General features: G+C 30.3%; 2 protein-coding genes across 2 annotated transcripts in view; both read left to right on the top strand.

The window, feature by feature from the left end:
- Positions 1–5,720, top strand: part of LOC116769724 (uncharacterized) — a 52,251-nt gene extending 46,531 nt beyond the window's left edge. The window contains exons 3-4 of the mRNA XM_032660909.2: positions 4,169–4,329; positions 4,499–5,720. Of these exons, the coding sequence (XP_032516800.1) occupies positions 4,169–4,329; positions 4,499–4,558 (221 nt within the window). The 3' untranslated portion in view covers positions 4,559–5,720. The remainder of the gene's footprint in view (positions 1–4,168; positions 4,330–4,498) is intronic.
- A 4,217-nt stretch (positions 5,721–9,937) lies between these two features.
- LOC116769627 (kelch-like protein 5) lies at positions 9,938–17,627 on the top strand. Its single transcript, XM_032660767.2, has 10 exons — positions 9,938–10,248; positions 10,489–10,649; positions 10,729–10,931; positions 11,031–11,228; positions 12,257–12,439; positions 12,881–13,033; positions 13,602–13,762; positions 13,980–14,187; positions 14,433–14,622; positions 15,152–17,627. The coding sequence occupies exons 1-10, from the start codon at positions 10,019–10,021 to the stop codon at positions 15,292–15,294; spliced, it is 1,830 nt and encodes a 609-aa protein (XP_032516658.1). The 5' UTR covers positions 9,938–10,018; the 3' UTR covers positions 15,295–17,627.
- The last annotated feature ends 136 nt before the right edge of the window (positions 17,628–17,763 follow it).

The raw sequence follows: 17,763 nt of genomic DNA, 5'->3' as shown, positions 1-17,763 counted from the left end.
CTTTTTAAAGAATTATCATAATGCTGCACATGATTTGACAAAACCTTTATTCGAAAATCTGCAAAAAAATACTTAAATTGCGACAACTTCAAGGTAAAAAGAACGTCTAATGCCACAGTCTTATTATGGCCATATCTCTCCATCTTTGTACCAGGAGTAAACGAATAGTCATGGTACCTAGTAGATACAAAATATTGTATCGCCTTATAAAATATATATTTAACAAAATCAATGTGAAAGTCTTAGTTTTATATAGAGTTAATACTGCTATTAAAGGGATAATAACATTATCACTAGTTTTATTAGTAGGGTAAAGCAATTATGTCAGACCAATAGAGATGGCACAGAAACAAGATTAAGGTAATTCTTGTTATCACACCATAGCATATAGCTGGAAAGGTCCTGCTAAATTTAATTTCTTGCAAATCCAAGCACATGTATCAGAAGCTTTTAGTTTATGGAATATTGTAGAGTACATAGATTTTAACTTCCGACCAATTGATATGCGCCAAATGCTTTTAGCTCATTTAGTTACTGTTGCACTATAAACGATTAGTGAAATTATCTGATGACGAAGTATCATAAATGTATATTATTTTTATATTATTTGTGGTTATCCAACAGTGTATACATAAATTGATTAAAGAAACGTTAAAACATAACGTTGGACCAAAATGGGACTGCACTCCTTTGCATTATTATATTACAAAAATGAAAATTAAATTAAGTGAGAGCAAAAAAAAACAATCAGTTAAAAATATAATAAAGTAAAATTTCAACTTATTTTAGTTAAATGAACGTAAAAAGTGACATTAAATATTTTTTATATATTTCGTGACAATTACGTACCTATGTCATTATTTTCAAAACCCTAGAAATATTCATTTTTATTTTACGTTTTTATATAGAAGAGGGAAAAATAATGGCCAAAGCTTTTCTAACTCAATTAACCGGTTAAAACGATTTACGGAAAAGACTAATGGATATTTTTTGAGAGGCTCTTAACGCTTCGCCATTTTACTGATATAAAACCGATCAGCTTAAAATAGCTGTCTAATGAGGGCTCTGTAGGAAAAATAATATTCAAACATTTTATAACTCTGAAATAAGATGAGATTCTCGTTCCTGAGATAAGATGGAATGAGAATCTATGTAAACATAGCAATGACTTTTAGTTAGCTTATGCTCTCAACAAACTTATCTAATTTACAGTATCGAGTATCAGTAAAACGACATAAACTGATATTAACGGTTATTTTCATAGTCAGATTAAAATAACGATTGAGTATTTTATAGAATAATTAATTGCCTGTCATAAATAATATAGTTTAACATTCATTAATAATTAGAGAGACATAATTTACTTGTTACTGTGAGAGATAACAATTTACGTCCACATACACAGAGGAGTAGATTTAAATGGTAAGTGGAACCTTTGAGCTATAATGAACCAAATTGATAGTATTCACGTGAAATTATTTAAAGGTAGCAGTTTACCTGAATGGGTCTGTAGCGTAGCCTGTTTACGAATGCACAAGACGTTGCCGGCCGAACTATATACATACAGAATAGGTATATATAAGTAGAAGGCGCTCGCAATCGAGCTGTGGCCTCACTTTCCCCGGCGTTGCTAAAAATAGACGCTCCGAACTTACTAGCCAGCCATCTTTGCAGGCGGATTTGGATAACATAAATCTTCTAACTATAGGTATCGATTTATATTCAACAATAACTTAGTCAAGTGAAATTTGAATTTATTATACTAAAGTTTACAAGTACGAAATTCTATTATTTCACATTTTGTTAAGTTTGTTCTTTCTTACATCGAAGTTTATCGGAATTATCACAACCTCCTTTGTGTTACTAAGCCAAAAGATGTGTTCGCAAGAAATTTAATATAATTATTATGTTCAAAGCGGTTTCTAGGTCAAACTCCTTTGATCTTAATTTTTTTTTTTATTGACTCCATAAGACTGATGGGAATAGTGAATTGATGTAATGCAAGTAATAAAGGTTAAGTAATTTGCTATGAGCATTAATAATTCAGAGGAATTTCTTTGTAAAATTTATATTTATACAAAAATAAAATATGAAATTCGTACTAAAATCTAAAAAAAATTAATAATTTTTGCAAGCGAAATTCACTCGATCTTGAATATATTCTTAGCATTCAAAACATATTTTAACTGTGATATTCTTAAAATAAGTGTAACCTCTGTTATAAAACAATAGACAACATAAAAAATTCAGTATCTGTTACTCAGCCAACAAATCTTAGACAGTTACAGAAACAAACCCTGATCCTAAATCAATGTATTCAGAGGTCCTTCAAATTCTCTCCGTCCGTGATTAAATTACAAACATATGTACATCAATTTGCGAGCTTTAGAGAGCTATTCTCTGTTTTATATGTATATCGAATCAATTTAACCCATTGGGAAGCAAACACGCCGTCCAAAATTATTATGTATATAGGCTGTATTTCTTCCTAAATAAGGTTCAGTCGGAAGTAGTATTATTACTTACAATTTTATATAAATGTAATATTACAAAAAATCTTTTATTAAAAGGCAAAAAATATTTCCATATGTGATTAAAAAAATTACCAATTATAGAACACTTAATAATATCATTTGAGATCTAACGTGAAAATAATATATCATTTGTTTAACCGATTAATTAATTCATTAATCGATACGTAATTATATACCGATACGTCAATCTCATCATCAATTTTATGGCTCAGCGATTTAATTGGTTTGAAATTAACAACTTCCACAATAACAATCAGCAGCAGCAAAACTGTAACTTTTTTCAACAATTAAAACCAAAAAATTAATACACACCAGAATAGTTGTTTTCCGAGTGAAATGGCAGCATTGTCTGTCTGATATAAAAACAAAAATGTATCCAACGGAAACCTCTCCCACGCAAGAAAACGGTTTCAAAACGTTTCACTTATCGCCCACCATTTTCTGCTCTCTGATTGCCAAGAGGAACGGTCACTGAATCACAGAATAAATGTTTTTCATGTATCATAATGAGCTACCACAACATCTTTAGCTATTTTGAAAGAGCAATAAAAATACAGGAAAATATATATCGGTTAATTCCTTTTCATTTCTTCAACGAACTTAACTTATAAAGGGTTTATGAAACTCGGGTCATGTCACGCATGAGTAAATATCCAAAACGCTTTCACATAAACTTGTTATAATTGTTTTTAATTTTATCTCAGTGATGACCTACCTAGATCGTCGTTACTCATTTATAGTTGAAGTACCATCTTATCTAAATTTAAGACCTGAATAGATTATAAAAACCAAACTATTTATTTGAACAACACCACTCTTACACTTGGATATAAACAAAAGAAATTTCGTACTAATTTTAGATGTGATTTTGGGATAAAAAGCCTCGGAATGAATACTAAGTTTCTGTAATATATAACGGACTCTATTTTGAAAAGGTGTTTATAATGAGTAATATATTTTTTGGCTTGAAAAATATTGTTTCTACACTTTATATTATTAAATTGTTCCTACACTTTATATCTTTCCTTTTATTTCTTTACTTTCAGTCATTCAAACTTGGGAAAGTGAAATCAGAAAAAAACAATAATAGCTTTAAACTTCTAATACAGTTTGAACGCTATTTTAAACCAAATTGGAAACTAAAATTTCAGTAATAAATCAGCTCGAAATTTAGTTAACACTTCAGTGTATTTTGCAATTTAGTACATTTTATATATAAATACGAATGTATAAAGTTAGTAAACTCAATTAAAAATTGATGCATCAAAGTTTTTACACGTGTCACACTATACCCGTGTTGCAAAAACGATAAAATTGCAACAATTTTAATTTACGTCTCCGCAAAACCTCGCACTGCTGTAAAATTTTTCACATCTAATTTGATTGCGTTGTAAAAAACTTATAGAACTAACATAAGCTGCAATGATACTTAATATTCATTCATATGAACCTAAACTTTTCACACTTACTTATTACATTATAATGCCTCCAATTAATGTCACTAACTGCACGTTATACTGAATCCAATAACCGTCTCCCATACTTTCTGTCCAGTCTTGACTTGACCTCTTGTCCATTTTCTCATAAGTCTATATAAATAATTAAATATACAATTTTAAATAACTTCTTTCCAGAATGCCCACCGGCTGCGGATGGAATGGAAAGATTCGCATGTCCCACTCCTGATCGCCAGGGACGTTATAGATGCATTGACGATCATGTTCTTTGCGACGGCTTCATAGACTGCCCCAACGGGGAAGACGAAGACCGACAAGCATGCATGTTCTATAAAACGGTAAGTTGTTATTAATATCTACTCACTATATACATACTGTTAGAATAGACATACTGTTAAAATATATTATATTCTTATTATAGTCCGTATCAAAATAAAAGCTAGTATAAAATACCTTAAATATTTTATCAGGGCAATAAGATATAAATCGGTTTACGTTTCTTTTCAGACAAAAGCCCACTTGGATGTCCTGGCCGATGCGCTTTTGCGATGGGCGCGCGGTCGCTAAATCTCATCCTACCCGGAATCCGATTCGCTAGTGCTGACTCTATATATCCTACAGTACTACACGGACAGACTGACGTTTTATTGATCGGTAATGTGAAATCTCATTCAGTAAAGCTGCGAACATCCGACGTATTCGGACGCAACCAGTCGTATTAATGAGGATATGCGTATAATGAAACATATCAAGTAGAAGTGCATTCCGTCAGACAACCACGTGTTGTGTCAGAAATTCGGCAGCGAGCTATTTGGATATACGGTTCATGTGCACCGTCAAAACGAAGGGACTTGGAGTATTTGCGAATATACGTGAGAGTTGATAATGCGACCTGGTTTCGTCCCAATAATCTGTGCGCAGTTATTATATTTTTTGTCTTATTTCGTACCTTCTAGCACTTATTTAACTAAAATGTGAGACTGGTAGTCGACATTGTTAGTCGGTAGATCGTACATATACATAAATAAATATTTTAGATTAAATTGACTTCATTTTGACTTACACTAATGTTATTATGGATTTGTTGAAGTATTTATTCGCTCTATGCATTGACTCTGAATTAAGTTATTACATTCCTTATTAGAGGGTTGTTGAAAGAAGATTGATAAGAACGTGTAAATAGGGAAATCTAATGAACTATTTGTGTTTGTTGTGTACTCGGCCTATTTTTGGCAAAAGGCGTCTGTTTTCAATAGTGACTTTGGAAGCAGTCGCCGAAATTTAAGACTTATGCTGTTTTAATCGTATCTTTTAAGGTATTGTTTTATTCACAAGTTTATTATATAAGTTACCAAGAAAACAAGCCGTCATCACTCAGGCAGCTATTAATATAAAGAATTAGAAATCCTAAAGAATCACTATATTAATTAATGTGTATCGATTATAAATTATTAATTATGTAGATTTTTTCATACGAATAATAATAGTAAAGCTCTGACTGAATGAATTGCACTAAACGTTTGCTACCAATAGCCCAGAAAACTAAAATAAAATCGTATAAAAATAACCTACGTTGAACATGGCCGTACTGTATTAAGATGTTTTGTTCAAAAGAAATTCATAAAATAGAAAAGCAAACCAGGTAAACATTTTATTTTATAAAGCAAAGTAAAAAGTGTCTGTTATTTTTAACGAGAATTCTTTGGTTCACTTAACAAGACCTTTATTAAGTTAAATAAATTTACTAATGTAATTTTCTCTTTTATAATTTTTTCTGTTAAACTTTAACTCTCTTTTTTTTTCAAGAAAAGCTAAAGTTCGCATCACTTTTAAGTATATAAATATAGATAATATTTTAGTGACATTAAAACCTTAGTGAAACCGAGAGGTTTAAACGTTATTATATAGAGAAATATTATTGGACTAGAATTATAATAAACATGATTATTAACATCTTTAGATTACTTATAAGGAGTAGCGTTAGTGTAGATGTATTTAAAAAATAGTTTCATCAAATTAATTATTATAAAATATATAACCTATTGCACCCAGAAATTTATTTTAGATCGTACAATGTGTAAGCACCATATTTGTTAGCGGTAGTTTAGAATGTGTTTATAAATCTATTTAGTATTTAAGATCTCAATTATTATTCAATTACCTTAAGTTATAAGTAGGCAAGATGCGAATTTTAGTGAAAATGATAAGTCTTTTGATGATTAAGGAGGCCCATCAAATATTAATACTTTTATTTTTATATATCATATAATATCGTATATATTTATTATTATGAATTCATAAAAATAGATAGTTACAGTTAAAATTTCCAATAAATACCGTTGTAGTCTGATAGAACGTAAGTTCTTGAGCCATCAGTCTCTGCGGTATTTAATCTTATCTAAATCCAAAACAAACAATTATAGATAGTGAAGTTACTTTTTCATTTGGATCTTTTATTAATCGATTTGATGGAAATGTCATTAAAGATTTATCATAATAATTTACGATATCATTAATTTTTCTTTAGACACAATCCTCAAATATTACCAAGTTATGTTCCATGAAACAAAACCTATTTTTTTATTATCTTTTTTTATTTTTCATTTTTTTAACCTGGATGTTTGTGGCAACGAATTCTCGTTATTCAGGTATTTTTTTATTCTTAACCAGTATTGAATTTTTCATGAGATAAAAATTTTAATGGTTCATAGAGCTTCAAAATTAAGACACTTATCAAACTAATAGTACTGAAAAGTAAAGGGCTGGAGGTTTGAGAGTTGCGATTGGCTGCAATTAAATATTCGTTGTTAGCTAAAACATTTTGGCGATATAGATATTTATGACATTCCACATATATAAAACACTTCTTGTTTCCTAAATGTATATGATTTATTAGAATTTAAAGTAAAATCTAATTAATATAAATGTAATTGCACTCAAAATTTGCCTGTTTCGTATGTGCACAGCAATTTATTGTGATATTTTTAATATTGTAGGATAAGATGCAGATCATGATCTCAAGTATAGGCTAAACCTATCAATGTGATTATTAATTTATATATATGTACTATGTTACGAGACTTGAGTCTATGTGAGATACGGGCTAATCGTATTTAGCACATTGGCTTGCGGATGGCTATTAAACGTTATCTCTTACTTGTGCGGCTCTTTCGAGTTTATTTTTATTCCGTAAAATCTTGTCATATAATTTAAAAAAAAAAACGTTTAGCAATTTTCGTCAATTTCTAATTAGGGTAGAGTGATTTCATTATATCGATCGATCGCGCTCTAATCTCATTATGCCTAATATTCTTGTTGCAAGCACAATCTGTCAGTACAACAACGCTCTAGAACGCACATCTATTAATACAATATAAAAATAATTTATAATGCTTTTACCTAAAGTATAAATACGTCAAAGTTTCGGAAGTCTTACGTCTGAGCATAAGAAAACCCTGTTCGATTTACATTTATAAATATTCATATACCCTTTCGTAAAACGCCTTTACAATCGTAAACAAATAACCTGCTTATGATCTCTACTCTCAATTAAAATACTTATAAAGACCTTGGAAACTTCAATGGAATTTATGGTTAAAGAACAATATTTTTAGATGACACCCTTGTAGTTTACAAGCTTTCTTATTTTTCATATGAAATTGTCATAAAAGATTTTTCTGAAAAATGTTTCCAACACCGTTTACTCCTCAAGGAGATGTACGTTTCTGTCAGCAGTTTTCAATGACATTGTTTAAAAATGCATCTATTTTTGTAGATACTATATACGTTTGATTACCACTAGATAGATATTTACATATATTTTCTCAAAATGTTATGTTTGCCGAAAGACAAACAATGTAATCCTTTATGATCTTACAGAATGTTCGCTTAAAGTTTTAGACGTTACATATTACCTCACCAATCACCATTGACACCTAACGATTCCTTGAAGAATTTTCACTGAGGTTTCTAGCAGGAGCTTGCCTAGCCTTCGTGAAAATTTCCTACATCCTTGCCTATACCCTGACCTCTACCGACAATCATTCCTCTATCCGCAACACCCAGTACAGTAAACATAAACACCACAATTTACTATTCTCTTTAAGAACATTCCTACCTTTCAACAGTGTCATGAATGAGTTGCTGGAGCAGAATACGTAGGCAACTCATGTGGCGTTAATCTTATAACGACTACGCTATTTTGTAGGCGTAATATACTTTTGGACTATTTATTATGTATTGTTAATTACTATATATGTTGTATTAAGATAAAAAATAAAAATAAATGTTAATAAATGCCTCAGCCAGAAATAACGTCTTTTCTTTATAATTTTTACCACCCGTCTACCTTTTGTAGGTTGTATAATCAAATAAAATTAAAATTTATGATCACATACACGGTACTTAAACAAAAAATGTTTATACTTGTCCGTGTATTTCATCAGGCTACTTTCTGAAAAATTTGGACTGATTTTGATGGGACTTTCATTGTTCGACATCTGATATAATAAGGAGTAAATTGGCAACTTCATTACTTTTACGTAATCATTTTTGCTATTTATTTATATAAATAATAGAAAATAACGAAGTCGCAACTCGCAGGCACACCTTAATCTAATAAGAAAGTAACGTAATTTGAGTACTTGTGTACTAACTTAGCAAATCGTTTACGATATCGACTCATAAATAAATGAAATATAATCATATAATTTATATATCATGAAATGAAGAAAAACTTTAAATGCAATATAATTTTTATAAAAAAATATATTAATTAAATCTACTATATTTACTAAAATTATAGAAAGAAAATATATTGAATGTTTTAAAAAACTAAATAACGATATTTTTAATTAGTAATAGTTAATACAACATTTTAAATAGAATTTGACTGGTCCAACCACAGTATTCAATGTATGTGTGTATGTAAAATATTGTTTAGGCGGACACGAAGTCCGACACCATTCGTGAAACGAAATACATCCTTCCAAGGAAAGCTTCAAAAATCAGATTTGTTGTTTATTACCGTACTTTCAATATTGATGATAAGTATAAAAAGATTAGGTTATTTAAAAAAAAATTAAACGTAATTTAATACTTTTTTAATTATAATTTTTCATTAATATTTTACAAAGGCATTAACGCTAGCCAGAATCGCCTTTGTAGGATATATTTTGGTCTCACTTGGAGATTCATAAATACTGATTCAAGGAGTTCAATTTGGTCCTGTTTTAAAATCTTTTTTCAAATTTGAAAGCCTATTTAAAAAAATAAGATTTTTTTCAGATTTTTAAAATATTTCGTGTCCTAATTAATTTTTAATAAATACGTTTACATGGTCATTTTTTAATTTTATTTCCTTAAATGCCGAGAAAATTCAAGTTTGATTTAATTTTTTTTTAAATTAAATGTGAGGTTGTGAGAAAATAAAATGAAGCTATGTACCAGTCAATGACATTTTGAAATTTAAAAGAATCCTATATGGTATTTAATTTCATTTTTAAATTTTCAGTAACCTATAAGATAAATTAAGAACAACAAAACTTTTTTGGACTTCGAATGAACACTTGCTGTCACATATATAGTGAAAAACAAGGTATTTAGAAAAATTACGAAAGATAAAGAGGTACTTTAAATATTCAGTACATAATAATTACAATATAATTTCATATAGACTTAACAACATTTTTATCTGCACAATGTATAACCTCGATTTATACCTAAACATTCATTTTTTCATTTCGTATCTTTTTAATAATCGATATATAAAGTAAACCTTTTTCTAACACAATGATTTATAAAATTACTTTTATTCCGAACAAATCAACATATTATTGATACAGTGAAAATATTATTTTTACAGCCAAAGCTCTAACGTCATAAAAAAGTAAACATATGACATTGACATCTTATATTTGACATGTCTTTGTTTTCAAAATCATTTGAAAGCTATGATTGTTGCTTGTTGTATCCCGGTTTGTTTAAGTAAAACAAAGATTTAAAAATCACATTCTTTTAAATATAAAAATGTCAGCCTGTGAATCTCAAAAGCCGGAGGTATCAAAAGACAATGTATCAACGAACTCAACTGACGAGGGACTGCCTCGAGAATTGAGTCAACTTAGCCTTTCAAGCGGATCAAATTCAGATGAATTCCATTGTAATAAAGGACATTCCGAAACAACAATGAAAAATATTTATGGATACTATCAATCTCAAAAACTTTGTGACGTTGCGTTAATTGCTAGCGGTTGTAGGTAAGCAAATAATAATAATATATTTAAAACGTAATTCAGCACATATCCATTGTCAAGACTCTTTGTTTGCAATATGCGCTTCCTATATATTTTAGGCCTTGTTTATTTTTAGCTTGGCTTTTTGTAACTATTGTTTAGTTCTTACATAGAAATTAAAAAAGGTTGAATATATATTTATTTTTGAAATAATTTCATTTACTTTTTTACTAAAATTATTTACCATCATTTTACATGCAACAGGATACCAGCACACAAAGTTGTATTAGCATCATGCAGTGAATATTTTGCAGCCATGTTCACTGGCTCTCTAAGAGAAGCTCAATCATCAGAAATAACTCTTGAGAGAGTTGACTCACAGGCACTTAGATCACTTGTACACTATTGTTATACAGGCATTATAGGTATATGGCTGATATAAATAATAATATTCATCTTCTTTGTTCCTGTTGCTTCAAATCGGGACTCATGATTTGTTTGCAGAGTTAAGTGAAGATACTGTTGAGATACTCCTGTCAACAGCGAGCTTGTTGCAATTGCATTCAGTAACAAAAGCATGTTGCGATTTTCTTGAAAAGCAATTGGACCCATGTAATTGTTTAGGAATAGCTTTATTTGCTGAACAACAGTCATGTATGGGTTTACATAAAAGTGCTTTGGAATATACATACCAACATTTCATGCAGGTTAATATAATGACCAATGCATAAAGTTTATCGCTTATTGTATCAATAGATTCATTTTAAAGAACTAAGAGTGTTTAAGATGTAATTTTTAATTTCTAGGTAGTAAAGCAACAGGAATTTTTAACTTTACATGTGGATCAGGTGGCAAATTTACTTAAATGTGATGATCTCAATGTCATGACAGAGGAAAATGTGTTTGAAAGTCTTATGGCCTGGGTGCAGCATGATAATGCTAGTAGAAAACAACACCTGCCAGCATTATTAAAACTAATTAAACTGCCACTTTTATCGTCGGAAGTGAGTATACAATACATATAAGGCTGCCTTTTGCATATAAATTTGTTGTCATATGACTACTTTAACCACATTCCTGTGTACTTATGTGGGAAATCATTTACAAGCTGGGCTTAGTTATATAAATGTCAAGATCATTTATTTATGAATACCTAAAAGACTTTATAATATTGCATGTACACTATCAATATGGTTTGCACACTTTGTTAGAGTATTGGCTAGTAGATAATACAGCTTGCATAACATACCATTATGAAACATCCTACAATGTTACATGCCTAGATACCAATCAAGTTTTTTTTAATTGGTCGTTGCAATATGTAATATTTTAAGCAACTTCTGGAGTTGTTTTATTTTATGTTAGTTTTTAGAAATCAAACATTTATTTTAATAAAAGAGTTGTAAATCTTATGTTGTGAATTTGTTTAGAACCTTTTAAATGAAACTAATATTTTTCGGATATACTACGCGTGCTTTATTTTTTATTAATACTACATACTCCCGACGTTTCGGTTACTTTTCAGCAACCGTGATCACGGGCAGACGAGATTGTATATCCCAAAAATATTAGTTTCATTTAAATGAATAAAACTCGTGAAAGTCTTAGATCTCATTGTTTCGAACCTTGATAATAGCAATTTTTTTTTGGTTCGTAATTCTGAATTTAAAAAAATTATTAGTGAATTAAATACAAAAAACTAAGTGAAAACAAAAATTAAGACTGAATTGAAATTCAATGATTTATATAACTAGTAAGTAAATTAGCACAATTAAAACTGAGTAGAAGTTTTGTTTAAAAAATGCCATCAGTTTGATTATTTTAAAAAGAATAACACGTTATAGTATGTAGCATCCAAGAAAACTATATTAAATTCGTAATGTTTGTGTTGCGCCGAAGAGCAAGACTGAATGAGAGAACTAAATATAATAAAGTTATCTACCTACAATATACTTGACTCGATATTATTATTTAACAAAACTGTGCAAGTATGGCTAATGCGTAATATAATATAAAAATGCTATTATTACAGTATCTTATAGACAAAGTTGAGCAATTATGTGGCGAGGTAACAGAATGTCAACCACTTATAATGGAGGCAGTGAAATGGCATCTTCTGCCTGAAAGGAGATCGATGTTGTTTTCTCATAGAACAAGACCAAGGAAATCAACGATAGGGAGGCTTCTGGCCATAGGTGGGATGGACGGATACAAGGTAACACTAAATATAGCTCTTTTAATAAACCCGTAAAAAATATTTAAAATTATTGCTCCTAAGATTACATGTTCATTGTAAACACCATTTGTTGCAAGATTTTTCATTCATTAAGAAGCATAATATTACAATAGTACCTACTCGATTATGAAAACAAAATTAAATTTACAGTCAGAGGATAGGAATACAAAATTTACTTTTAGTTATATAGTTATAAATAACTAAGTGTAGTATTGTCTAGTAAGGTATAGTTTTTAAAAATATTTTTTCATTTAGTAAGTTCCTTTTTTAAATCCTTTCCTATTCAAAATTATTTGTAAACAAGATTTATTAAATTTTGGAAATTAAAAAAAAAAAAAATTAACCAGATGAAGATAAAAACATAGCCTACATTTCCACCTTTTCCTGAGTATTTTAAAAATATGTTATTTATTATTTTAGGGTGCCAGCAATATGGAAATGTACGATCCACGAACAAACACTTGGACGCCATTTATGAAGATGGGTGCTAGAAGACTTCAATTTGGTGTTGCCGTGATGCAAAACAAACTTATAGTTGTCGGAGGAAGAGATGGATTAAAAACTTTAAATACAGTGAGTAAAAGATAGCGTGATATTAAATACATAATTATGTAATATCAATTACAGGTTTGATTAAATTTAACTCTCCTAGACCGTCCAAACATTATTTATATTAAAGTATTTGATGATATGGCCTTTGTTCATAAATAAATTAGTCATATTCACTATAGCAGTAGTCTATAATTTTGCTTACATATTAAATCCCCTTTTAGCTATCTCATCCTTGTCAACCTTATGAAGTTTTTAGATTGGATTGCTTGAGGAAACCTTCGTCAGATCAATAACAAACAGATAAATGCAGTACTACCTCCTTTAATTCTTCTATACACCCAATCTCGCTAAAATGTTTCTTACAATTTAACACACAAAATTCAAAATTTGTATAATAATGATATAATATAATAAAGTTCAAATTCCTTATCCGAGAAGTGATATAAAAAATATGATAACACGCCAACGAGACACATAGACAATTTAAACATAGAAAACTCCTGCCACACCATTGAGAACGACCATAAACAATCCAATCTAGCAAACCGGAAGTATTTACTTCAAGGTACTCATAGATGTATTGGTGTAGGTGGAATGTTTTGACCTGACGTCTCTCAGTTGGAGTACCCTAGCTCCTATGAACACTCACAGACATGGTTTGGGTGTGGCTGTCCTTGGTGACGGACCCAACTCGCCAATATACGCTGTTGGCGGACACGACGGATGGATATACTTGAATTCAGTGGAAAGGTAACATCCATAGACATATAAAGAGTAATTCTATCGTTATTCTTGCTTATTCATAACTCCACAATCTATGAAGACTATAAACATTACTGTTTGTGTTATCTGTAATTCTTTTTGCTTTGAATGCCATATAATAAAAGTTGCAACGTTTTCTCTCCCATCAATTAAAAATGTTTTTAATTAATAGTAGAAGTTTATATTAATGTCTGTAATTCATCAGATGGGATGCCTGTTCACGTACATGGACAATGGTGTCAGCTATGGCGGGCGCTCGTAGCACGTGTGGCGTAGCGGCGCTACGAGGCCGCCTCTACGCGGTGGGGGGAAGGGACGGTGGTGCCTGTCTGCGATCCGTTGAGTGCTACGATCCAGCTACCAACCACTGGACAAATTGCGCGCCGATGACACACAGACGTGGCGGTGTTAGTGTGAGTGTAGCACACACATGTATAACATATACATACGTAGTGTACAATAAACATAGACTGTGGAAACGTACGGAAATTCTTATCAATATATCATAATATTATATGCAACGCGCATGCAACGGCTCAACATATTCACAAAAAATTCAAAAATAAAATGTCCTAGTTATTTTGGATGAAAAGTCTCGACCTATGCGACTGTATTTTGGGGAGAAAGTATCTTATTAATTTGCTAAATAAAATTCCAGGTTTGCGCTGCAGGAGGGTATTTATACGCATTAGGGGGACACGAAGCCCCCGCTAACACTGTGGGTGGAAGACTCGCTTGTGTGGAACGATATGACCCCATCACTGATAGCTGGGTGCTACTAGCAAGGTTGTCTTACGGACGTGACGCCATCGGAAGTTGTCTACTAGGTGACAGAATAGTCGCTGTCGGTGAGATATATTTACATATTGAAAGATAGACTGATAGACGATTTTAACATTTCAGCATTATTGAATTTATCTAAGTTGGTTCAGTAATTTATGCGTTTACCTTTTGTTGTAGAGAAATAATATTTTATAATATAAAAATTTCTACTTATTTTCACTTGTCACGACGCACCACTGAGTATTCATCACATAAAATCAGTCGGTCATAAAAAAGAATGATGTCAACGTCAATGTTATAACGAAATATATAATAATAAAAAAAAATTGAAGTATAACTTCGTAACGTGGGAATGAAAACTGGAAGGAGTAGAAATTAATTTTTAATCATTTTTTAGTGTTTCTTTGATACGAACTTTATTAATATTACCTACAAGACATTTGATTGACCGCGTGTGTTCGAACGCTACGCATTCCCTATCCTTATCGCTCTGTCTCTTTTTACTTCCGCCCTGGAGCGTTAAACGTTTAACGCAACCTCTTTGGAAGTCGCATAAGAAGTTTCACTTCAATAATTATTAAATTATATCCCAAGGCGGTTACGACGGTGTGCAATATCTCTGTGTGGTGGAGGTTTACGATGCGGAGGCCAACACTTGGAAGAAGCTGTCACCATTGAGTACCGGGAGGGCGGGCGCAGCGGTGGTAGCGGTGCCGCCTCCACGCAACCTCTTGTGATACACAAACGGCTCGTGTGTGGACGAGTGTGACTGATGTGTGCGTGGAGCGTCCATTTTAATGCGCGCGTGTGTGATACTGTACTCGCATACGTCCTTTGCGTGTGTGAGTGAATCAAAGAATGTGTGCGTGTAAGGTATGTCATAGCGACGTGCACTATTTTGCTTGTGTGTATGTAGAATACACTTGCACGCATACTACAATCGTACGTGCTCGGATTCGTGTAATTCCCTCCTAATAGTCGACAACTATAGTACAACCTAATTCTTTTAATGAATACAACTTTTCTATTCTATGATTTCATGGATTACGGAAAAAAAACCCAATAGGATTTTCACAATAACACTATATATCTTTCCTTTAGGCGTTATTTCATTAAAAATAGCATTTACTGAAATCTTATATAGAGATTAATGCTTTAATAACCTCTCTCCAGTAACTGCCTTTTTGTTAAGTGCTGTTCGTGTTCGTAGAACTTTGAATGCAGATCTCATAGGTTCGAATAGATCTTAAATTACGTTACTCTGTAGGCGTAACACCTAAGCTCCATCTGGTGGTGCGTACGATGTAATTTAGACCTTACGATTTTAGACTTATTATATAAATTTACTCTAGTAAAGATAAAAAATAGTCATATTTACTCATCACAAAATGCTATTTTCTTAGAAATCATATATATTTTGCATGGAATTCTAAAGGAATTGTCAATAATACATTGTAGAATTATAAAAATGGCCTGCGAAATAGTAATATCTTTATAATTATATACACTACCATACGGTATGGTATTTATGATTTTTATTTCTAATTTTATATTCCTTTTTCAATGTCGTTTCATTCTATAAGACAAAGGAAATACATTTACAAAACACACACACATATATATATATATATATATATATATAATATATTTTTTACATTGATTTTTCATCTCACACATTACAGGGAATGTTCGTATGTTATATATATATATATCGAATTAGTTAATTTATAGACTAATCAAATGAAGCTTTTTATAAAAATTTATCGTCATACAATTTAATGTAGTAATTGTTTTGATATTTCGATTTGAAAAATCATAAAGATGTATCAACAATACAATTGATCTCATTATTGAGAGCTATCAAGGCTTTTCATGATACATATGCTTTAAAGCACACGTTTTAATTTTTATTTTGTGCTATAAACAATTTTAATGATAGAGTATAATACAAGATTACTCATTCAAAATGCATATACATTGTTCTTGAGAAAAAGGACGTCACACAAGACATTCGTGATAATATATTTATTTATATTTCATGAAACTTACGCATCGTCTTAAAAAAAAGGTATTATATTTTTGTAAATTACTTGTACAATCAATGTTAATCAAAAATTAACACTTTAATATTTTCTTCGATTTAACTTGTTCGTTTCATTAAAACCTACTAAGTGATCAATTAAATAATATCCAAGTGTTCTAAATTTAAAAATTTAAGACGTTCTAAAGATATGCCAGTTTTGATTTCAACTTCATTCTATTTTGAGGCTTTTGTTATCTCGGTAACGATTTTTAAATAATTCCCTCTTGACAGTATTATTTGTCACATGACTACTTTTGGAATATTCCTGTGATGTTATTGATAATATAGGCATAAGTTAGTTCTTAATATTTTACTTTGATAACTTGAATCGTGTTATATCGAATATATTAATTGCTTTGCTCCGTACTATTAGATATAATGTAATAGGGGTGTTTTTTTATGTGTTACCATTACAAAAAAAATAAATACTAATGTCTTTTTATTTACAACAAATTATTTTTATAACTATAAATGTGTTTAAATTATTTTTGTAATTGTGAAATTGAATCAAATGTTTTAAAATTTAGACTGAGTTTTTAAACATTAACTGTCACTTATTCTATATAATAACTAAACAATTATTACGTAACTACCATTACGTAGTGCTTCAACTAGCCTCTGATAATGTGAGACACCCCTATTATTGTGTGATGCTATATGTTAAGGTTAGTTAAATGTTGTATTCTCATTTAGATTATTTTTCTTAAGCTATAAATCATTGGCGAAAATATGTTCCTACTTTTAATATTCGGACGAAATAATGTTTTATTTTTCTTAAATACATTCGTTAAATAATGACAAAATTAATGTTTTTCTTATTCAATAAATCTTGCAATTGAAGAAAATGAAATTGATAAGATTTTATTATATTAGACTGATAATATTAATAAAATTCAATTAAGAGAAAAATGTACTTAAAAATTATTTAAATGTGTAATTAGGCACATAATTATATTTTAGTAAAAAAATAAAAAGTTTGAGACAGTGGTTGTTATATTTTTTATCATCCCAAAATTATTCTGTTTAATTAAATTTTTTAGTTGCTTATGTGGAATTTGCACACGACCTTTTGGAATTTTATCTAAGGCTTAACCTTGTGGAATTTTACCTTAAGGACAAAGAA

The sequence above is a fragment of the Danaus plexippus genome, chromosome 14 (assembly GCF_018135715.1).
Source record: "Danaus plexippus chromosome 14, MEX_DaPlex, whole genome shotgun sequence".
NCBI lineage: Eukaryota > Metazoa > Arthropoda > Insecta > Lepidoptera > Nymphalidae > Danaus > Danaus plexippus.
This window is presented reverse-complemented; position numbering and strand designations above follow the sequence as displayed.